Here is a 25,165-nt window from a genome sequence, read left to right as displayed (position 1 = left end):
CTCAAGGGCAGGTTCTGAAAGCACTTCAAAAACTGAAATCCTCTAAGACCAGTCATCCTTCGGACTTACCTAGATCAGACTGATTAAAGAATTTGCTCCTGAATTAGCCCTTCCACTTACATGTGTATTCAATTCTTGTCTGAGGGAGGGTAATTTTCCTGAATTGTGGAAGACTGCCACTATCATACCAGTTCCTAAAACTAAACATGTTTTGTCTTTGATCAACTGAAGCCCATCTCCTTGACACCGGTGTTAGCTCGAAATTTTGAATCTTTTATTGCCAAATGCATTATTAATGATATTTCTGTAAAACTTGATCCGAAACAATACAGTAACATTAACAAAAAACATTAACAATTAACATTCACAAAAGCCTTTGATCTTGTTAATCATAATATCATTATCAAGAAACTTATCAACCTTGGGGTTAGAAGTTCAATTATTCCAATTGTCTGCAGCTTCCTTTCCAATCGCACCCAAAACACCAAACTCGGTAATCTCACTTCCTCTGTCAAAACCATTGATTGCGGCATTCCGCAAGGAACTAAGTTAGGCCCTATATTATTTCTGGTCCTAGTTAACGATGCTGCCATTGGAAGCCATAGATGTTGGAAATACGTGGACGACCTGACCCTTGGGGATATAGTTAAATATGGTGAAAATGCTCAACTTCAATCCCATCTTGATGAACTTTCAGAACGGTCCAAAGCTAACGATGTTCTCCCCAAAACTGCTAAATGTCAAGTAATGAAGATCTGTTTCCTACGACGAGTTACACCTAACCCCATGTTTACTCTTAATGACATATCCTTAAACAAGGTTAATCACATGAAACTTTTGGGAGTCACGATTCAGAGTGATCTCAAATGGGACATTCATGTTGCTGATATTGTCTCTAGAGCCTCTAGAAGATTATTTACCTTGTGTATCTTAAAGAAATATGACGCTCCCTTGGCTTACTTAGTTTCGGTCTTCATATGCTACATCAGACCAGTTTTAGAGTATGCCAGCCAAGTCTGGCATACCTCGATAAGTAAACAACTGGCTTATAGAATTGAAAATGTACAAAAACGTGCTTGTCGCATTATGTTAGGCTCTCATCAGTATCACAGTTATTCCAATGCTTTGGACGTTCTAGGTATTTCTAGCCTTGAAACTAGGAGAGACACCTTACTGTATAACTTTGGCACAAAACTATTACATTGCCCCAGATTTAGAAATACATATATGCTCCCCCCTCCTATCAAAATACTCAGAGACAGTTCCACGTCTACGCTAGTTGTACCCAAGTGCAAAACTGATAGATATATGAAGTCTACAATTCCTGTCTTAGCTGAACTTTTTTAATTCTTAATTGTTTACAATGTAGGTGCAAGTGAGTACTTCTTATTAGACCAACTTCCCTGAATGATCTGTCTTCAATTTTGAAATTATTTTTTTAATATTGTGCTGTTTTTTGCTGTATATACATGATCCTATACTTTGTTGTAATTTTATGCTTCTACTCCTTTTAACTGCTATTTAAAAATTTTTAATTCCTGTAAACTGTAAACGTGGTTATATCAGCGACTCTTTTGTGGCTGCCTACCTCGTGTTTTCATATGAATAAACCAGAATAATAATTATAAAATGTAGTGGCTCTATAGGTAAGTGAGTGAAGTAAACTCCCCCCCCCCCCAGAAGTATGGTGGGAGTCTACGAGCAATACTTACTTGTAGAGCATCCCTCCCCCCTCCCCACTAGTTCGATAACAAGAGCTTAATCCTGTAGAGCACGAGAAAAGAGGAAGCCAACATGGCGCTTGTGGTGCAAGGCAGTGTGGGTAGCATTATAGAGGGCGCTGTTGTATAAACTCTTAGCAAATTGAACCTGCTGGTAAGGGGAATATGCAAATGTAGTGGCTCTACAGGTAAGTATCACTCGTAGACTCCCACCACACTTCGGGGGGGGGGGGGGGGGATTTTACTGCAGCCTCTTAACCGCAACAAATCCTGGATCTCAAGCTAGCCTGATCACTAATGCTGGCCCAAATGCAGCTAGCACACCAGCTGTCCAATCGCTGGCTCATAGGGGTGGCCACGTGACTGCACTAGAAAGCACGCCTGGCTTAAGCCTGATCGCTACCGTGGCTTCGCGCAAGAACTATTGTTGACCAATGGTTAACCAAAGTCCGACTTAAGTTTGCCCAAACTCTGACTAGTAGATAATGTTTGACTACGCTAGTCGATTTGGAACCAGCCAACCGCAGGTGGTTGCACAACAATTTGTAGCTGGTTATCAATAGCAATTTTCATATCATAGTGCAGAGGGGACCAACTATCAACAACAATGGCAGAAAACAAAACTGTGAGCACTAAATTTCATTTTCATTGCACAGTTTTTCAATGTTAGTTTACGATTATGCAACTTTTGTCATCATTGTACAATAACATTAGTGATTATGTAGATGTCCTGCGGCACAATCACTATTATTGTGTAAATGAAGAGAAACAACAAGTGTTGAATAATTGTGCGACCACTATTGATATTACTTGATTATTCAATATTGTTTTGATATCGATATTGCCAATATCGTTTGTTTTAATCAAAATTTCGATGTTGAGGAATAATATCGACAAAAATATCAAAAATTTTGATATTGAGGAATGATATGGACAGTATCAAAAATAATTTCCCGTTTGTGCTTTTACTAAGGGAATAAATGTCTGTTTCGGAGGTTTGAATCACTCTGTTTAAGACCACTTGGAGTCTGGGTGCTGACATTTACCCGAGCCAAAATCATAAATACCTTTTTGGTTAAAAAAAAAAATCAAAACGTTTTGGTAAAAAAAACCTGAATTTGTTTAACAAATTCACTTTATGTTTTTGAAACACCCCTAATAACTAATGGAGTGTCCAGCTCGCGAGTAAGATGTATGGAGATTGGCGCACACGTCGTGCGTACTGCGGGATGTCACGCAAAATGCAGCTGGACCATTGCGTTGTGAATGTAGGACTATAAAATTCTGACTCACTGGTAGTATTGCGCTTGCCTATGTGATGATTGTGAACGTTCAACCAATAAAACGGTAAGAGGCATTAGATTTTTAGGAGTCCAAATTTCATGTGACACTGGAAAAGTGTTTTAAGACCAGCCAGCCATGTCTTTATCATCCATTTAAGACCGGCTACATGACCGGCTCTTGACAAATAGGAATGGATAAACTGTCTTAGGTATTTATGAATGTGTGTTTAACGTTTGCTGTATAATGGAATAAAGGTCGGCGGCAAATTGAGTTGGTGAGTGAAATGCCAAGCGGTAGTCTGGTTCCATGACCCCATTGTCCTTTGAACTTTAAAAATGGGGTCTGGTACCTAGCGGTGAATCTGGCATACATTGCCCGGTATTCTGGGTAATGTACAGTATGTTAACTACTATATATGCACGACGTGCGCCTCGCCTCGTGAATTCTAAATCACAACGGTAATGTTTGCACTCAACCAGCCTGTTGCAAAATGGATTGGCCAAGAATCTGCAATTTTGGAGGTGATGAGCTTCGATTTTTGCCAAATTTGAAAGTATCTCTTGCAAATATCAACAAAGAGAGAAATATTGATGTTTTTGATAGTCTTAAGAAGCCTACCGGTATTGCTTTTGGGGCTGACAGGTCAAAGGTCAAGGTCACCCACCGATTACTTTAGAAATACTTTGCTTACATTGTAGGAACTTGAAATTTGGTTTGTGGGTTGTTCTTGTTAGTCTTATTAAAGCCTATTACTTTTGGGGCTGACAGGTCAAAGGCCAAGGTCGATGATCACTAGATAAAACAATAGAAATCTTGTCAATGCGATAACTTGAGAAATACTTTACTGACGAATTTAAAATTTGGTTTATGGGTTGTTCTCGATAGTTTAAAGGGTGCACACCGGTAAATCGATCCGCCAAGCTCATGAATAAAAGTTATACCCTCAAAATATTCTATATTAGAGAGTTCTGAGCGCCGTAAAATTGGGGAATTGAAAAGATATGGTAATGAACCTCTGGCCCGGACTTGGGGCTTCCAATTCTGAGCATTTTGGATGCTATTGGGCTCGAAAGTGGCGCTATTTTGCCATGTTGTGGAGGGATCGTTTTTCAAGATGGCTACTTTTCCGCTTATGGGAAAATAGGGGTCGTCTTCTTTGGGTGAAAATATCTCGAAAAGTCAATGGTCAACCCACCAAAAATTGAAAAGAAAACGAAAGATGACATGTTGATTATCATTTTTCTGTGCAGCTTGAATACCTGTGAGAGTTTTGAGTATTTTTCAAAGAATTTTGAAGTATGGGCATTTAGCACTAGTGTCTATGGGAGTTTATTTGCAGGTATGCACCCTATAAAGAATAACAAAGATGGCCGTTTCGCGCATGCGCTGTGCCCCGGCAGTGGTCTTTTCAGTGGGCGGAACCTACGGGGAGGGGGAAAAAGTGTTTTAAAGGTATCAACAAGGGTTTTTTCCGTAACGGATTCTCCCAAATCGTAAGGGAGCAGTAGGCTATCACCCGATTACAACAATTGCTAGTTGAAAAGGGGGGGGGGGGCATTTTGAGATGAAAAGTAGCTGAAACTCAATTTATTGTCACTGGGGGCGCTCTACAGCTTAGCAGGGGCAAAAAAACCCACTATTTTTGGGCTTCATATCGACCTCGGATAATATTTTTCTTTCATTTTTTTCTTCAAAATATTGACTTTGGTGATATTCTGCTTGTCCTGAATGTGGTTTTGTGTTAAAATCTAAAAGTTGCCTGCTATTAAAGGGTGCACACCGGTAAATCGATCCGCCAAGCTCATGAATAAAAGTTATACCCTCAAAATATTCTATATTAGAGAGTTCTGAGCGCCGTAAAATTGGGGAATTGAAAAGATATGGTAATGAACCTCTGGCCCGGACTTGGGGCTTCCAATTCTGAGCATTTTGGATGCTATTGGGCTCGAAAGTGGCGCTATTTTGCCATGTTGTGGAGGGATCGTTTTTCAAGATGGCTACTTTTCCGCTTATGGGAAAATAGGGGTCGTCTTCTTTGGGTGAAAATATCTCGAAAAGTCAGTGGTCAACCCACCAAAAATTGAAAAGAAAACGAAAGATGACATGTTGATTATCATTTTTCTGTGCAGCTTGAATACCTGTGAGAGTTTTGAGTATTTTTCAAAGAATTTTGAAGTATGGGCATTTAGCACTAGTGTCTATGGGAGTTTATTTGCAGGTATGCACCCTTAAGAAGCCTGTTGCTCTCGGGCTGACAGGTCAAAGGTCAAGGTCACTAGAATAGTTTTACAATAATAATAGTGATGTTATTTGTTTTTATATTTTTTGTTTTTACAGCATATGTGTCCAAAAATCTACAGACGTTAGAGCAACAGCATCATGAGTACGTGAAGGTATGGGCTTTTATAGTGTTCATCACATGTTGCATGTATACAATGTACAGTTAAGTGGGAAAGAGTAGTCTGGACTGGTGTGCGGTGAAACGAATAAAAAATGACTTTTGTTGCATGCTGATAGTCCAGGAATCTCATGTTGGTGTTTCCTGGGTAGCAGTGTTGTTGACTTGAGTCGCTGATCCGGGCTCGAGTTGGACTCGAGTTGCTATTTTTTTGACTCAAGACTTGACTTGACTTGGGAAAAAATGACTTGAGACTTGACTTGACTCAAATAAATTTGACTTGCTGACATTAACATAATTCTTAAAGTTAAAAAAACCCACAAACCTCTGGGTGTTCGTGCGCACTAGTGTAGTTGGTTGAAACGAATGCAGATAATACATAATGAATTAGCAACCACACACGATAGCTGAGAATCCTTAGCCTTCCATATGTCATGTACATGACTATCGATGTGCGTGTGTTATGGACAACGTATCATACTCAACCTCATGCGAGGTGAAGTTTGTGCCGTGCGTAGTCTGAGCGCCATCCGTTGTTATAGAGTGGTCATTCCATAGAGACCATAATAGTTACACGTACACATTGAGTGGTTTACTGGTAAGCGTGCTAAATGCAACTGGGGTTTAAATGACTGGAAAATGTCAGCTACCCCCAATCTGCCATAAAGCAACAAGAATTAACATATCATGTGTGGAACGAAAACGTTCGGAAGGACATTTTGTCAGATGTACTTCAAACATCCAACATGATGGGAACAAGTTTGAAAATATTATATCAAAATGCGTTTTTAGACTAGAGCTTTAGATTCAAATAAAGTGTTTGAGAGAGGTTGTTTGAAAAGTACATTGCCTACACCGGCTCCATCATCGAACACATAAACTGGTTCCCGTAAGTAGTATGTGCATCTAATATTTAAAAAGAAAATGACTCGAGACTTGACCTGACTTGAAAAAAAAAAATGACTTGGGACTTGACTTGACTTGTGGAAAATTGACTCGAGACTTGACTTGACTTGGAAAAGAATTGATTTGAGACTAGGCTTGCGCGGTTCCGGTGGTTCCCCGGTTCTAACCGGTTCCAACCGGTTCCAACATGGGAACCGGATCCGCAAGTCCAATATTTTCAAGAACTGGGTACTCGCTATCACTGGTTCTGGGCCGAAAAGAATCGGTTCCAGATTAAATTACCTATTTTCTGGGCACAAAATTCAAAGCTGAGAATCTGCTCCATAGGAAACTAATCGCAGAGGCACGGCCCAGGACATTCACTCGGGCCGGCTAGTCAAAACAATATTTCACGAGTCGGAGACAAACAGCTCAACAGAGCCCTTTTGAGTTTGCGGTGGGCCACAAGGCGAGAGCATTGAACCCAATACTGGCCCTGTACAATGGATAATAAACGTGCATGGGGCGTGGCCAGACCGCTTGGGGCTACATGGAGAAGCGGTGAAGTGTTTTAGGTTTTATGTAATACAGACTCAAAAGGAGGGAATGCACATGTCATGCATAGATAATCAGGAACACGGACCTCACAAGGTAAAACTGTTATTCTTTACATGTAATTTCAAGAGCTTATGTTTTTCATTGAATTTTCAGGAGCCGGTTCTGACTCAAAACCGGTTCTTTTTCGAGAACCAGAACCGGCTCCAGAAAGATTGGAACCGCCCAAACCTACTTGAGACTCGACTTTGCTTGCTAAAATTTGACTTTGGACTTAACTTGGAAAAAGATGACGTGGTTACAATTCTGCAGGGTAGTGCCATAGTATCAAACAAAGCGCACATGCATTACTTTCATTGAATAAAATCTCCTAGAAGTCTAGACGTGCTTCCCTATACGCATGGGACTGGCTTCACGTCATGCTTGGAATGACCCGCTCTGCAAGTGGGCAAGACTGGCTCTGGTTGTCTACAAATCCCAGTCATGAATCAAATGAGGTTGACAAATGATTGTGCAAGTCCCTACCATACTTAACAGTTGTCCCCGCCCAGTCATTTACATTGTAAGTGTCAGCTCCTTATCTACAAGCCCTGTCCCCAAGAAGGATTGAAAGTTAAGAATTGTTAATTAACTGGGGATGTATGGGTGGGTGAGAATGGGGTTGTTGGTGGTAGGGGGTTGGGGTAAGGGAAGATGGGGGAGGGGAAGGAGATAGGGATTGGAGTTTGGGTGGGATTGAGATTTGTAGGTAATGGGTGGGAATGGGTAGGGGGAGGATGGAGTGGGTATAGGGGGTTGGGGTGGATAGGGGGTTATGGTGGGTTGGGGGAGGGGCGGGGCGGGGATGGGGTAAGGTTTGGGGCGTCTGCATGTACATGTATACCCATTCATGTTCCGCATTTGTGGATACTACACAAGAGTTCTTCCATGGTAATACATGTATGGGGACAGAAGACGCTGTGGGGCTGCAAAAAGGCTCCACAACTGGGTCTTTAATACCCTAACAATGGAAAACTTCCATGTAAAAATGTGTACATGTACATGTATTTATTAGGAGGGGAAGGAGATAGGGATTGGAGTTTGGGTGGGATTGAGATTTGTAGGTAATGGGTGGGAATGGGTAGGGGGAGGATGGAGTGGGTATAGGGGGTTGGGGTGGATAGGGGGTTATGGTGGGTTGGGGGAGGGGCGGGGCGGGGATGGGGTAAGGTTTGGGGCGTCTGCATGTACATGTATACCCATTCATGTTCCGCATTTGTGGATACTACACAAGAGTTCTTCCATGGTAATACATGTATGGGGACAGAAGACGCTGTGGGGCTGCAAAAAGGCTCCACAACTGGGTCTTTAATACCCTAACAATGGAAAACTTCCATGTAAAAATGTGTACATGTACATGTATTTATTAGGACATTTGTTGACTATTTATGTTGGCATTTAAAAACTGACCCCTACACCTTGGCACATCAACCAGAATCCTGATCTCCTTTCATAATGCCTATCCCCAACCCTACCTTCAGCCTCCCTTCCCGCCTTCGACAGCGAGCTATGGCGGCTTTGCCGTACTAGTTTTCCTTGTTATGATCACAGGCTGATAGCATCGTTTCAGAAGTATATTAAAGGTAGTTCAGATATTGAAAAATAAAACAGCAATCCTAAAAAGCCAGTTTCCCCCTCCCCTCCCGCTCTTTTTCTAGCAACAGACCGGTACATGTAATTTTACTCTTTTTGACCTGTTTGGGAATGGAGCACTGTCAATTTTGAGAATGTCCTCATAGCCTTTGGGCAACATTCCCTCTGATTGATGCCAGACCTGCCAACTAGTACAATTCTGCCATATTTTGTACGGGAATTTGTTGAAAATGCGACTGTACGTTCTCCCCCATAAAATACAGGTTTTGACCAATTTGACACGCCCGGAAAAATCCTAATTCAAAGCGGCTGTGAGTGTAGATTTCTGCCGGATAAACTTAGCTGAAACAACGTAAATTGCAAGCAGCCAAGCAAACGATGTACTGCATGCAAGAACTGAATCTGGTTTCGCTGTTCCCACTGTACGATGAACATCATGTAGATGGTATCACAAACTAGAACCAGACCATTCCCGAAGTGCCGATACTTCAAGCAGTGGCACCCCTGCCGCAAAAATAAATGTCTGTATTTGCACACACACATACAAGCAGGAGTACGTACGGCAGATCTAACGTGCAGTCAACAGACTTTCTTTTTCTCAGTGCATGCACGATACACAGAATACATTTTGATGTTCGTGTACCATAGTCACAATGTACGTGAGTGCACGTGGTGTTCCGTTATGTCAACATTTTTGAATAGTAAAGTTTGATACTTCGTTCTGAAACCAATTCAAAAATCAGAAAAATCAACAATTAAAGCGGGCGGCCCATACCGAACTAGGTAAATCAGCCAGCAAATGCAAGAAATTGATTTCTTTTTATGGGTAGGCCTGAATTTTTTGCGGGTGAGGCCTAGGCCAAGTTTGAAATAAAACTCTGTTCGATTGCTGTGTATTTTTTTTTTAATTCAGCATTGTTCAGAGCGTGCACGTGAATTATGATTCAAGAATCAAACTGGCACTTGGCGGCGACGTGATAAGACATGAATAAGCTTAGATTATATTCGGAAGTCATATGAATGTTTCACCTGCAATAGAGGTTTATTTATTTCAAACATGAGGAAGTCTAGTCTTTAGTTTATGTTTAAGTAGACTTGCATTGAATAGTTTTCAAAGCAGTTTGTTAATGAATAAGGTATATGATCAATATCCTTATTCATGCAAATTGTTTGATTGGGTTTACTACTGGCAAGGAGACCTCTGGTCATTTTTTTATAACTTTAATTAAGATGTATTAAAAATGGAGCATTGCAGCCACATTTATTTGTTCGTATAGCCCGTCTATGCATATTTTTGAAAATACAGTTTTTTTTATGAAAAATACAACTTTTGGAGATTCAGAATACAGTTTTTCGATCCCAAAGGTTGGCAGGTCTGTGATGCCCAGGTAGCTGAAGAGGCCACCAGTTCCACGCTGTTGGAGAAGCATTGCTCAAGACGACCTTGGTTGAATTTGTGCTCTTTTGCCAGAGCAGAGCAGAGGATGTCCTTGGATATTGCTCCTGTCGCCATAAGTTAAAAGTGGCCTAACTAGTGGAGGGGGCGCTGTTGGAACAGGGTGATCAGGATGGGATCTGAGCAGTGGCCAGGACTTTGGTATTTGTAATTCAGTCTTTCCACCTAATTGCCAAGGATGCACCTAATAAGCTTCTCGTATAGAAAACATTATAAAGTGAAGCCGAAGGGGCATACACATGTGTGTGAGTTTGCTTCTGCATTCAATAGAGGACGTCAAACAATAGAGGACAATAGGGTCCCCTATTCCCGAGAGGTCCCCAATCTACGATCGTGTACAAAACAATGTGGGAGGTCTTCCTCACATGTTAAAGTACAAACAAAAGGGGGACAATAGGGGGTCCCCGATTGCAGGCAAATGCGTTCTTGTATTAGCTTGAGGACAGTCAACAAAAGGAGCACAAAGGGGCCTTTGATCCTCGGACGACGGTGCCTATTGTTAAAACCGGTCCTCGATCGTACGGTTATGTGCTTAGTCTATGGGAAAGTGTTATATTAGAGGGATAAAGGGAAACACAATAGGTTGTCCTCAGGCGTATAGTAAAACACGACTGTATGTACTTGGGTGTGTGTGTGTGTGTGTCTGGGTATGTAAACACCGGCAATCGTGGACTAGGGACTAAAGGGTTAGGGCGCAAACAAAGGTCTACGATTGAACGATAGTCCTTGATTGAAATTCGTGTACCAAACAAATGAGAGCTGTTGCTAAAACGTTATGCCCGTACGTTACAGCTGTTAACGTGAGGATTTACGCATGCTGAAGGTCACACTGTACTGAACGAGTGAGGCTTTACACGAAGTGAAGCATTGCACGAGTTGCAGAGATGCCACTTCTCCGGTTTAAGCTGGAATTTTGGGGGGGTTTTAAATCCCACAAAATTCCGTCTTTTCCGGCCATCAAAATAAACTGGAAAAAGAGAAGAAAAACTGTGGAAATGCGTTGATTTTTACCTCGTTAGCGCTCTCGGGTTTAGTACATGTACGTTGAAGTCTTAAAAACAAGTCTTTGTTGTTGTGAGCATATACAATGGCGCTTCGCTCGTGCTTAACCACGTGCGGGCACACGTAGCATTCAGCCTGGAAATCACATCTATTGCTGGTTTCCGATCGCAGTGATATATGTGAATACAAAAACGCCAGGTACCATCCATGTTTTCGTCGCGCACATCGGGTAGTGCAAAGGTCATATACACTGACAGTGTTGTGGGATCGTGCATTTTTCGTGTTGAATATTACGTTGGAAACTCGGGTTGGCAGAATAAATAACAGGAATATGGAAAAAAAGTCAAAGTGATTGAACGAATCGACAGCTTAAAGGCCATAGAAGCAAAAATAAATGGAGCTGGGCTTGGTTACAAGAGAAAGATGACAACGGGGACTTTGTGTCGGAGTGTCTTTTTCTCCAGGCAGAATAAATAACAGGAATATGGAAAAAAGTCAAAGTGATTGAACGAATCGACAGCTTAAAGGCCATTGAAGCAAAAATAAATGGAGCTGGGCTTGGTTACAAGAGAAAGATGACAACGGGGACTTTGTGTCGGAGTGTCTTTTTCTCCAAAAAATAAAGTTCCATTTTTTTCAAGCAGTTGTTCCGGTTTTTCAAGCAGACCCAGTTCCGGTGTTTTTTTTTAGCAGACCCTGTGGCAGACCCTCTGGAGGTGAAGCACTGCACGAGTTGCAAGCCGCTCACCCCTTACCTATGCTACAACTTAACGACCTGTCAGCATGGTATTTCACTATTAGCAAATCTGTCATGCTGCACTGCACCGCACGGAATAGTCGGTGCTTTCGCCTTCAAAACAAATGCCGTTATTAAACGGGCAATTTTGATATATCTCACAGTTACATGGTGTGACGCTTCAGGCATATTACATTGTATTCTGCTCTGTTAATACATAAAGCAACACTAGAGTGATACATCCTTCATTAGATAGGCCTATCGCTTTTTTTCTGGACTTGTTTATTGGCCGCTCCAATATTGTACCTGCCGCCACACTATTGTTCCAGATGACCCGCTTTGTTCCGGCTGCCAATCAGTTTTACCAATATTTTACGGGTGTTCTACCCCGTTCTGAAGTCATGGCAGCCACAGGGCCCCGAAAAAAGAACACCTCAAAGAATCACCCTGGTTCTGCCCGTGAGGAGGCTGACAGCTCTGCTACTCCACCGGCCTATTCCGCCATATCCACAGTGCCGATACCTGGTGATCTGGGTGCCAGGGCTCCACCTCCTCGGACAGTGATTCAACTCTGCTTACCCCAGCCCTTGGTTTCTCTGAGTGGCCCATTTACATCAGAGTTCCTGGTTGAATCTAGGGTCCCTGTACAATCTGAGGCTGATTCTTCTCATTAGAAGAAGAAGAAAGGCAAGTCATCAGATATATCCACTGATACTAGCTCTGTCAGCCTCAAGCGACATAAATCTTCTCATAGGGACAAGAATTTACTTCAAACAAGTCAGAACCTGCCTGAAACCTTGTCAACCTTCTCTTAGCAGACTACCTCGGCTTATCTGAGCTCTTCGCCTTCTTCTTATCCTCGGTCGGCCCGAAACCCTAACATACCCCATACAATTTCCCATCCATCAGACTCTCCAGTCATGTTGGTGTTTGCCCCTAGTTCTCTCTGGGCTCCTGCAGACTTGCCGTCTGAACCTCCTTCCAGGGACCAAGATGTTTCCTCTTCCCTGGTGCCTCATGAGGCCGAACAAGAGGACACGACCATGCCAGCCTCCTTGGCCATGGTTTCTTTACAATGGGACATGGCGCACGTTTTCATTTTACCTTTTACCTAAACATTCGACAGTGTTAACCACACTATTGTGATACAAAAGCTTGTTAATCTTGGTGTCAGACGATCAATAGTTCCCATAGTCTGCAGCTTTCTCTCAGGTCGCACACAAAATGCAAAGCTCAATCATCATCTCTCCACAACCCAGTCAATATCCTGTGGTGTCCCTCGGGGAACGAAATGAGGTCCAATTCTTTTTCTTGCACTTGTCAACGATGTGTCTGAGGATTGCTGCAGACGATGGACATTTGTGGACGATCTGACTTTGGCTGAAATTGTTAAATATGACAAAGAGCTAAAACTTCAAACTCACCTTGATAATCTCTCTGTCTGGTGCAATAACATCAATGTTTTGCCTAAACCCTCTAAATGTCAATCCATGATAGTTTTATGAAATGTGAAATACCCACGTAATCTTTTTCAATTAACTTGGTCAATTTGAATGATGTGTCTCATCAGCAATTATTAGGTATAACCATACAAAAGGATCTGACATGGAACTTACACATTACTGACATTGTCTCAAGAGCCTCTCATACCGGTAGATTATACATTATGTATACTTAAGAAAGGCTAAAGTTGCTGTATATGACTTGCTTACAGTTTTTATTTGCTACATCTGACCAATTCTGGATTATGCTAGTCAAGTTTGGCACACATCAATCAGTGCTGAGCAAAGTAATTCTATTGAACGTGTCCAGAAGCATGCCAGTCCCATCATATTAGGCAGTGATCATAGACGCCCTCACACGACAAGGTTTGGAACTAGTAGTGCCAGCGGGGTCTGGCACGAAGGTTTAATGCTGATGCACCACTCAATTACAAATTCAACACTGTCAATAATGTGAGCTTGCCGTAGTCGCCGCGTTCACAGCGAAAATGCTCACCTGTCCCCGGCGCTGCCTGTCGCATCAACGGCATTACTCAGCGAGAGGCCACAGGCAACAAGCATGTTTTCAAGGAACCAGTCTAAACCAGGGTTTTGCATATTATTCATGCTGAGGTATGCTCGAAATTTTTCAGGGAGCTCTGCCAGATTAACCGAGACCAGATTTGGTTCGTCTCGTCAATAGTGCCCTCTTCCGTTGATGTCATTTGGCTGTGCTTGCCAGCGCGTGTTATATACTAACTGCACATAGACCAAAATAATCCAAAGCCGGTCTTGGGCTAAGACTATGTTGTGACTAGTCCACAGTCTCCAAGGTATATCTAGTATGGTATATGATATCACCCTCGCCCTTCCGGACCTTTCAGTATCTTGATGCAGTAGTCCAGGTTGAAGGTCATTTAGGATAAAATCGCTGACATAATGAAACACGTTGTTACGCGGAGGCCTATTTGGTTGTAATAAGCGCATGAGCGTCGTGCTACCATTTCCACGTGCATTCATACGCCTTCGATTATCCCAAATGACACGTTACCCATATTATGGTGCACATGTCCAGTTGAAATACTGAACTGGCTTATTCCTCTGGTTTACTTTCGTGGGTTTAAAATGGTTGGCTTAAGGCTCATGCTTCCTTGCGGCCCGCCTTCCACATCTTACACTTTCACATCATATGCGAACTAATGATATGCAAACCGACCCGAAACCGAAACCGACTTGACCCGAAACTGACTTCAGGTCCGGTCAGTTTGCCCATCTTTTCAGTCAGGTTGGGTCGATTTTGGTTTTGCATTTACATTTTCGGGTCAGGTTGGGTCGGGTCGGTTTAGCCATCTTTTGAAAAAAACACCAAAAAAATAAACCAAAACAGTTGAGAAATTCAGGTGATGCAATATTATTGACTGTTTCGATGTGTACAAAATCATGTGACCCTTGCTTCTAGTTGAAACTGGAAGTGCCTTGTTAATTTAAAATTGGTAACAGATGTGAACTTGCTTTCAACGATGTATGCTCTGGCTAAGTTGTTTTTTACAAAAAAATAACGGTGACGTCGTAGCGGCAGGTTGTTATAGATGATTATAGATGAAAATTGATGTGACGTCATCATGTGACATGTGACGTCACAATTCAAAACCCTATGAGAATGTAATCACATGTTTATATGCCACCATTTATTATAAACAGGACTACACATCCTTTCTGGTTGGAACTTATACATGTTATACTTAAAACTTTACAAAAAAGTTATTGAAACAGCCCTGTTTTTGTCCACAAACATAAGTCTAGTTTTTACCCCTCAGCCGAGAGCTCAAGGGGTATTGTCATCGCCTACGGCGTCCGTCAGGGTGGCTGTCCATCGGGGCGGCCCCTCCAGCCAGACGTCCGGCTGTACGGACGTCTGTCCAGGCAGCTCAGTTTCCGAAAGATTAACTTGAGTTAGAAATGTCGTTTGGGATTGTAACTCTGGTAGGGGTTGCCCTTGGGAGTAGGCAAGTTGGGATTGGTTTGAGGTCAAAAGGTCAAAGGTCAAGGTCACAGTGGTGAGTTGAAGGTAAATGGTTTCCGGATGACAACTTGAGTTAGAAATGAGATTTTGGTGTCTAACTTTGGTAGGGGGTTGCCCTTGGGAGTAGGCGAGTTGGGATTGGTTTTGGGGTCAAAAGGTCAAAGGTCAAGGTCACCGTGGTGAGTTAATGGTTTCTGCATGATAACTTAAGTTACACATGATATTTGAGTTTGGAATATCAATTTGCCCTTTCGACAAACTCCGGCTGAGGGGTTTCAACAGCAACGCTGTTATTTTTCTTTCTTTTTTCCTTTTTCCACTCCATTTTCAATAGGATAACACATGTTTTCATTCTACATAGGACTTTGGGACTTTTTCACATCCAAGCGACTTCAAACCTAGCACAAATCAACTTCAAACCTGGCACATACTTAGACCACCATCTAAAGATTCAGGCCGAGCAATGACGTCATGGTGACGTCATCACTTGTCAGGTGACATCACCCCAAAAGTGCATATTTTGTGTTACAGACAAAACTTGCAGTGACGTCACGATGAAGTCCTGTGATTTTATATGAATTATTCAGATTTTGGACCTTTTAGTCATATCTCATCAATAGAGCTTGGTAAATTCAAAATTATTTTTGTAACACTTGTTAGGTCATAGATATACACACAATTTTGAAAATATGTTGCGTCATCATGACGTCATTAAAAACGTGATTTTTTTAAAATGCATAGGGGTATGTCCGATCGTTATGAAACCTGGTACCGGTAGGTAGGTACATGTAGTGTTGATATTTGTATTCAAAATCTGAAATGACGTCGTCATGACATCATCAACTGGTCTTTCATTATTTGTTTTAATTTTAATATATTCATCTAATTACAAATATGACATAAAATACGATCAGATTGACTTCAAAGTAGGCACAGACCAAGACCCTCAGCTAATGTTGCTCCAAAACAATTGGCGTCGTGATGACGTCATTATTAGTCATGTTGCGTCATCTAAATCTTGTTAATTTAAAACAGCAAATTCACTTTTACACAGCCCAATTTTTTTTTAGAATAGTACTCATGTACATACATCCGACTTGGATGAAACCCCTACATGGCAGTTGTTATTAAATCAGTGGAAACGGCTATGTGTTTGTCAACTAACACAATTCTAGTTTTTCCTTTGTTTTGTTCTTATTTTATATGGGATTATTCTGTCCAGCTTGAAGACCATCATCTCGACAAGAAGACATTTCTCACACTACAAGATGGCCACTACATCGTCAACAAAGTTGTCATGCAAGGGGAGGTATGTGATCCTTCATTACTATACTAAGGGGAAAATTGTTTCTTCTTGCCTATAGGTAAACTGAGTCAAAGAAACTTCATATATCATGTCTTAAATTTACAGTAAAAAGCATTAGAAACCCTGTTAGTCCGGTCAATTTACGTGAAGACCTAGAACTAATTGCAATAGAAATCATTCAAGTGTCAAACAACTTAAGCTATAGTTCATCATTTGTAATTTGTGCATTTTGTTTGTTTGAGGCAACAAAAGATTTCAAAATCTAATAAAGGATACTAAGCAACTAACCTGATAAAGTTTCAGCTAAGCTTCAGCTGTACATTCCGAGAAAAACAGCATTCTAAGATCTCAATTTCAAATCAAAAGTTACTGAATCATGTTTTGAATTGCAGCTTTATGCGACGTCGCGCACTGATCTGACGAATTATAACAACCGCGCACGCGTGCGCGTCGTTTCAATACTTGCGCGCGCTGCGCTGAATAACAAAACAAACTACTAATTTAAATTTTCCTACGGTGCTTCTTAAGAATCACCGTTGGAAATGCCTTCTTTCGTTGATTACTTCAAAATGACAGCTTCCCAGAAAGAATAATTTCACAGGGAGTTTATTTCCCTTACTATCTTTCAGCTAAGTTTGTTTTTCAACAGTAATTACGCCAGTTACTTTTCGGATGACTGCAAATGATGGACTATAGCTTTAAATAAATACACAAGCAACATGTGAACAATCTAATTGTTTCTATGGAGTGGCATTTTTTTTTTCAAGCACATTTTTAGCGATTAAAATTTGGGACTTTTGGCCTCGAACAATTCGTCTGGTGACCTGCTTCGATTTACATGATCATATATACATGTACATGTTAGCTAATGTTTAGGATTCATGACCGCATGCAAGTGCAGCAGATAACAGAACATTAGAAACTTAAAAATAATATGTGATAAAACTTTGTTTTGCTTTTTACATAAACTTTTACAGTACGTTTTATACTTACAAGTTTTAGTACAAGTTTGTTACAATACTTAGTACAAGTTTGTAACCTGGCTTACATTTCTATATTTGACAGGAATACTTATAAGATAAGATTTTATCTAGGGCACTCGGATAGAGTGGACAAATTTAAGTGCAATAGCGTGCAAAAATTCCATAGACGAGATCCCATTTTTTGTCCACAAAACTTACCAAAACTTGTCTTGTTGACAAGAAGGGTGATAAGTGGCTATTATTTCTCCAAGGAATAGAAGGGGAAAGCCACCCATTGTACACTGTAGGTAGTAAGCTCAAAAACTGTGTAATTACATGTCAATATTTGGCACGTGTTCAAAGTCATCTTTAGTAGCAACCAGGGTGTGCAGGGTGAAGTTCTGAAGGGCGCTATTTATTGAAAAGGGGGTACCGTACCGGAGCACCAGCAGCTTAAATCGCTATACCGAACGATCGCTATTGCGAACAATTTTTGTGGATCCCGCAATGTTCCTCATAGCGGCGTTCCACTGTACTATTTGGGAAAAAAGGATTCAAAAAAATCATGTTTAATCATTGACATATAAAAAACTAATGGACGGTACCTACATGGACCGTTTTTAAGTAAAGCGAAAACACTTATGTAAAGAATAGATGGAGCGCCTGACAATGATGATGACAAACAAATGTTTTGGATATTAATTTATTATGCCTTTGTTTTTGTTCTAATTTTATTTTTTTTGGCTTTTCTGCTTGAAAGCAGAAAAGCATTGTTTTTGTTCTGATTTTTTTTTTCCCTTTTCTTTTTGTTCCAACCCAAATCCCATAAACTTCGTACACAGTTTATTAACCACGCCACTTTTGACCTAAAACAAACTCGTATTTTGCCAAAACTTACAAATATAACAACCCCATAGTGAGCTTGATGTCACGATTACGTCATCATGGGTCACATGACATCATCTTAAACATGCAAACTTTTAAGACCCTAAATCTAAAGAACTGTAAGTTCGATTGGGTTGAAACTTGCTATGTAGGTTTACCGGGATGTGTTATAGGTAAAAATTGAGGTGATGTCATCATGACGTCATCATGTGATTTTATATCGATTTTTGGACCTTTAAGCCATATCTCACGAACACAATGTGCTAAATTCAAAATTCTTTTTGTATTATGTTTTTAAGTTAACAGGTATATTCACAAAATTGTGAAAATTGTGTGACATCATTATGATGTCATCAAAAATGCGTTGTTTTTTTTTTAAACACATATAAGGGAACGTCCAATCACCATGAAACTTGTTGGGTGGGTAGATAAGAGTACTAGTACACAAAATTTGAAACAACATCAGGATGACATCATCAGTGGATTTTTAATGATTTTTTAAATTTACAATTTTATTCTGCTTACAAAATTTAACACTTTTATTCATCCGATTGGCTTCAAACATACTAAATTCAAAATTCTTTTTGTATTAGGTTTGTTATGTAATAGGTATCTGCACAATTTTTGAAAAATGTGTGATGTCATGATGACGCCATCAAAAATGCAATCTTTTGAAACACTTAAATGGGTAAGTCTGATTGTCTTGAAACTTGGTGGGTAGGTAGATAGTGTTAATAGTATGCAAATGTAAAGTGACGTCATGATGAAGTCATCACCTTTTAAAAAAATTAATTTATCAACTTTTTTTCATTTTCTTCTAATACAAAATTTGACAAAGTATTTTTTTTAAGTATTTCTTTACGCGTATTATTTTAAAAATGCAGAAAAGCCTGTGTCCTGTTCATCGAACAGGCATAGCTGTAGTTTTTCTTTCCTTTTTTTTCCCATACTTTTTCCTCTTGTTCTAACCTAAATACCATAGACTTTGTACAGGTTTTATTGACCACTTAACTTTTTACCTAAAACAAACTCATATTCTGATGATCTTACCCTATGTAAAGACCCAATAGTGAGCTTGTGTCCCAAAGAATGATGTCATGACTGCTGTTAATGGACTGAGACGCAGTTTTGTGACTTCCTTTTGGCAATATTTCCAGACTCTTTTATGTTCATGTTCATGGGCCATATCTAACCTATGTGTGGTACCCTGTCTCTTCAATAAGCGTTGTCTTCATTGCATACGTGTACGACGTCCAGGGTTTGGACTTCTGCTGGTGTAGCGAAAGAAATTACAACAATGTTTTCATATTTTTACCTGATGGAGGAAGCAGAAATTTCGTTTACACATTCCTTGTGTCCAGAATTCCAAAGATGCTCTGTTTAGGAAAGGTAAATATGTCGATGGGCGAAGTGTCTAAAGAAAATAAATCGTAGAGCTACGCTTTTGTCGTAAACATCCTCAGTATACTGCACTGCACTGCTGTACGATGTCGTTTTAAAACTTCCTTACGCGCGCGCACCCATAGCAACTGTGTTGCGTACGCGGGCGTCAGTCCCACGCGAAGGTGGTTGAGCGCATGTGCAGTGCTGTATTGTTACAAGCTGCCGTATGACTGTTGTAAATTTAGCCAATCATTGCCTTGCATGGGGCTGGATCAGTGCTGGTTCAGGGGCCATTTTTTTCGCTTGTTCTTTGAAGCCGGTCTTTATATCACTGTTAATACACCCCCACGTGATCGAGTCTCGACCAATCAGAAACCATCAACTCTCCAAGGTATTTATTAATTTGATATATCTCATGAACGGTAAGTCCCATTGGGTTGAAACTTGGTGGTATAGTTTGATTATAACGTCATCGTGTAATTTTATGTATCAATTTTTGAAGTTTTGAAGATTATCACCATATCTCTCGAACCCAAAATGCTAAATTGAAAATTCATTTTGTATTAGGTTTGTTAGGTAATACATATGAACAAAATTTTTGAAAAAAATGTGACGTCACGATGACGTCATCATTGATCAACAATGTGATTTTTTTAAACACACAATAGGGTAATTTGGCTTGTCTTGAAACTTGGTGGGTAGGTAAATACTTTTTATAGTATGCAAAATCTGAAGTGATGTGATGATGACGTCATCAACTTACTTTTTTATTAATTTATAAACTGTTAACATTTTCTTCTAAATACAAAAAATTGACATGAGGCCCCCCCCCCCCCCAAATACTCGGTCTCTGGTCAGCGCGCGCGTCGATTTTAATCATGTGCGTCAACCTTTTTTTTTCTTCAAATTAACACGGAAGCTACAACAGCAACGTCTATTGCCGCACCTCAAATTTTTGTACCATGGAGCACCAAGGAATGGGGAAATTGCACCAAGGCAAATGATAAAGGGTACCAAGGCAAATTATGGAGGACACCAGTGTATAAAGAGGATGCAAAATAGTACCCACCTTGTCTGTACAATTCAAGATTGAAAAAAAAAAAGCCACCCAAAAAAAACACACACAACGCGTTGCTGCATTGATTCCGGAACTTCGGTCTGACCAGAGACCGACTTTTTTTTTTGGCCTTATTAAAAATGCGGAAAAGCCTATGTCCTATTCATCGAACAGGCATAGCTCTAGTTTAACTTCTTTTTGTTTCCACAAATCCCATAGACTTTGTACGTGTTTCATTATTGGTGCCACTTTTGACCTTCAACATACTTCAATTTTAATGAAACTTGGTACAGACTCAGAACCCACAGTGAACTCGTGCATGGACAAGTAATGATGACACAAATAAAAGACTAGTGTTGCCAACAATAATTATGTCAACATAATTATTGTTGGCAACACTAGTCTTTTATTTTGGGAATTTTTTGAAGTTGTTCAAGTTCTCCACATTAGGCAACGCTTCGCCTAATTTGTAAGCCCAATTTACGGACACCTCTTATTATCAAATTAGGTAAAATAGTTAGGTTAACAACTTTTAATAAAAAATGCCTCTTCTTGCCCTAAATGAGCCCTTTTCTTAAAAAAATATGCCTAGACTGTTATTTTGTGTGACAACCAACTGCATGACTGCTCAATGAAGAATTTGTGTCAACATTTATACCCTCAGTCATCAATAGCTATTTTGACTGTTCTAGCTCAGTCGTTTTAAACATGAACTCCAAAAACAAACTGTTTCTCATTTGACATTGATTGTACTTACTGGAGTCATTTTGTTACTGTTACATTGTGGAAACATCTTTGTACCATTACCATACTACTATTTTGTGCTAACCATGAAAGCAGGGTTAATTGTTGTTACCACTTGTTCTTGATTGGAATTTTTTTTTTTTTGAGGAGGAGGAGGGGGGGGGGGAGGGTGAGGGTGGTTGAAGGCATCATTTTTTTAAGTGGATTTCCAGCTATTTAAAATGGACAATTTGCATCAACTTGTCTTTCTCTTTTATATTATCCACAGCAAGTGCAGAGGACAGCTCAGACTTACGGTCTAAATTCAATGAAGGGATTCATATCTGAAGGTAAGTTCCCAGCTTCATAAAGATTGTGTATTAGTCACCTTTCATTACCCTGTTTGAATGAATTGTGTTGACAAGGCTTCGCCTCTTGTTGCCTGCTTGCCTGGTCCTGTCGCCCAAAAGCCTGCTACATGGGCAAATTTGCCTGTGCTGCGGCTGGTCAACTCATGAACACATACACACATACAGCTTTTGCATTTTGTAGCAGTGATAATCAGGAAGAGTTTGTTTGAAGTTATGGTGTGTTTTTTTAAATATTGTATTAGTATTATTAAGCACTGTTGCTCTGTGCTTGTCACTGTGTGTAAGCGTGACACAGAAAAATTGACGAGGTGACACTAGGATGATTTCCCCTTCATTTTATTACTCAGCCCATAAAATTGGCAGGTGAAACTGAAAATAAATTACAAATAAGTACATTAAATTATGTAGAAAATTAAGGGAAAAATTACACACCAAAGCACACAAAGTACAATATTTAAACTCATCATTGAGTGTGTCTCTTTTTCTGTGATTTAAAGGATCCAATCTCCTGCTAGAGAGAGTGATGGCTAAGAAGGGAATTCCAGACAACATGTGCTTTCTCTCCTTTGACTCCGAGGCAAATCTCTGCTGCGCCACTTACGTGAGTTGTTTCCATAGCTTTTAAATTCCTTAGCTTGCTCAAATGAGTTTTCGCTTTGAAATTATATCCAATATTGTGGAGATCACACGCAGTAAGAATAGTATAGGACAAGTGAACTTTAGCAGGATTTTCAAAAGCGATGAAAAAAAGTCTCCATATGTACATGTATGTATGTCAACAGACAATGGCTATAACGGTAAGAACACAATGGGGTCCACAAACATGTTGTTTAAGATCAGACCCTTTGCCTTACTATAAAAACACATTTTGTGTCACCTAAACAAAGTTTTGGGAGACACTTAGGGTAAATGGTGCGTGGCAACCCACGGTCCAAATTTTAGTTTTTGGTATTAAAAATTGTTATCAAGGCTATCGTGGAAAAGGTTGGGGGGGGGAGGCAATTCCCCCCCCCCCCCCCGGCCCCTTTAGGGTTAATGTAACTTAGATGGAGTGATCCTTGGGTGGGGTTAATCACAACTCTTCTGAAATTGGAAGTCAAAGGTCATCCAGAGATCAATAACATGGTCATTCTTTAAAGATTTAAAATGTGTGACGTCATCGCTATGTCATCAAAAACACATATAAGGGTAGGTTCGATCGTCATGAAACTTGGTGGAAAGGTACATGTAGATAATGGGGAAATTCAAAATGACGTCAAGATGAAATTATCAAGTGATTTTTAATAAATTAAATGTTTCAACTTTTATATTTTTTGGCTGTACTAGAAAAATTTTACATTAAATGCACTTTGTACACAAAATGGTCATTTTTATGACCGCACATCTGCAAAAACCGCATAAACTCACATAGACATCTAGTCTTAATAGCGTTTGTTAATTTGTCAGCTAATGGCTATGCAGTGGCAGAAGCTGGGTCCATATAATAAAGCGAGGCATCATAAAGACTTTTGCCGTTCCCCCTCGTGCCTCCCTTCCTTGCTGTTCTTGCACGGGAAGCACTTAAACTAACAGAAGGCCCATTCGCCCACGTCGGAACAGGGCATAGGTTCAGCCGGTCATCCAGGCTGGAACATTTCATTGTTGTACCGGGGGTACTTCTTTGTTCTGTAAATTGTTCGTACCACCATAGGCAGGCTACCTCTCAGCAGCAGAACGATGCTGGAACGGTGACAAAGAAAGGGAAACTGCAGAGGGTACTGCCAATAAATTTCTTGCCAACTGGCCATTGATGCGTTGGTTATTTTATCCAAACTTCATTTAGGGAATCTACAAGGAATTTTGTTGTAATGGTATATTGTTAGTGGCATACTGTTAGTTTTAGTGGCGCATGTTAGACTTGATCAGCACATTTCAATTTTTCGAACATTTGAATCAAGTCCAAGCTAGAATAGTCAAATACTAAACTATTACAAATTGCACGGCTCTAAATTGTATTCATGCATGGGGGACAAGGCGGACATGTTCTGCTATTACAGAAAATCATAAGCCCTGTGTATACGTTTATGTGTGTTTTTAATAGCCATCTATTGATCTGCTGTGGCATATCCAGTTTGACAAAAATGTATTAAGACAATAGAAAGGAAGGCTGCAGCCCTCACTTTCTGTTGTCTGCCTGCATTTTTATCAAAATGAAATAACACTTGTGGTTGTGGCAAACAATCACGAAATTATTTTTAAAAAATCTTTCCTTTCTCTCATATTCAAGGAAAATTAAAGGGGCACTAAGTCCTGAAATCCCCAAAATTTCATGTTTTGGATTGTTAACTTATCCTATTTCAAACATTTGGTTGAAAGGAAACCAACCTAATGTCGTCTTGTTCCTGTTAAGACCAAAAACCCTGAGTTTTTCCTGTCATTTTCCGTCAATGTTTGATACACGAATAGCTGTGACCAATCACCAATGCACAAAATGTGGTTTTTCCACGTCCGCAAACGGCGAACACTTTACGGATATAATCACAACTAGCACCCAAACAGCTGGACTTGTTGGGGTCGCAAAAGTGGACCTCGAAAGTCGTTTGCGCATGCATAATACAGGAATAACACAAAAAAGCTGTTTTTAGATACAGAATATAGTGAGGTACCTTAGTGACAAAAATGCCAAGGATCGTGACACGGTGGACAAAAGCACCATTTTTTCACCAAAGCATCTCCACGGTTTACCTTATCAAAAAAAAGACGGACGCAAAAAATTGGATGATGGGAAGGGCATGTATGACGTCATTATGACATCATCAGCTAATTATTACATGAAATATATATAAATGATAATATCTTCTGAACTACAACCATCACAACAACAAAAGTCACATCAAATGAAAGGGAACAACAAGATCTTTCATTTGAGTGGTATGTCAGGGGTGTGGAATGTAGTAAAGGGTGGTTTTTGGGGCCAAAAAGTACTTTTTTGGTCAAAAAACCCTGATTTTTGGCTAAATTCAGGTATTTTTGTTTGGCACCTTGTTTAACATGCAAACCGTATGTGTTATTGTGAGATTTTGTTTTGAAGTCAGAGAAAAAGGTTCAAATTCTATGCCAAAAGAGTTTTTGCAATTGATTATTATTTTTTGTAATTGATTATCAGTATCTTAAATTCTTACACTTGAAAAACATATAAATTGATAATATCTTCAGAACGACAAGCATCACAACAACAAATGTGGTATCAAATTAAAGGGAACAACAAGATCTTTCATTTGAGTGGTATGTCAGTGGGATGGAATGTAGTACAGGGTAGGTTTTTT

General features: G+C 40.1%; 1 protein-coding gene across 3 annotated transcripts in view; it reads left to right on the top strand.

Moving 5' to 3' along the window:
- Positions 1-25,165, top strand: part of LOC119719819 (ciliogenesis-associated TTC17-interacting protein-like) — a 116,420-nt gene that overhangs the window by 49,097 nt on the left and 42,158 nt on the right. For all 3 annotated transcript variants that reach the window (XM_038189315.1, XM_038189312.1, XM_038189313.1), the window contains exons 4-7: positions 5,343-5,398; positions 16,396-16,482; positions 21,779-21,839; positions 22,358-22,461. In XM_038189315.1, coding sequence (XP_038045243.1) covers positions 5,343-5,398; positions 16,396-16,482; positions 21,779-21,839; positions 22,358-22,461 — 308 coding nt within the window. The remainder of the gene's footprint in view (positions 1-5,342; positions 5,399-16,395; positions 16,483-21,778; positions 21,840-22,357; positions 22,462-25,165) is intronic.

Source organism: Patiria miniata, unplaced genomic scaffold (genome assembly GCF_015706575.1).
Source record: "Patiria miniata isolate m_02_andy unplaced genomic scaffold, ASM1570657v1 HiC_scaffold_8, whole genome shotgun sequence".
Classification (NCBI taxonomy): domain Eukaryota; kingdom Metazoa; phylum Echinodermata; class Asteroidea; order Valvatida; family Asterinidae; genus Patiria; species Patiria miniata.
This window is presented reverse-complemented; position numbering and strand designations above follow the sequence as displayed.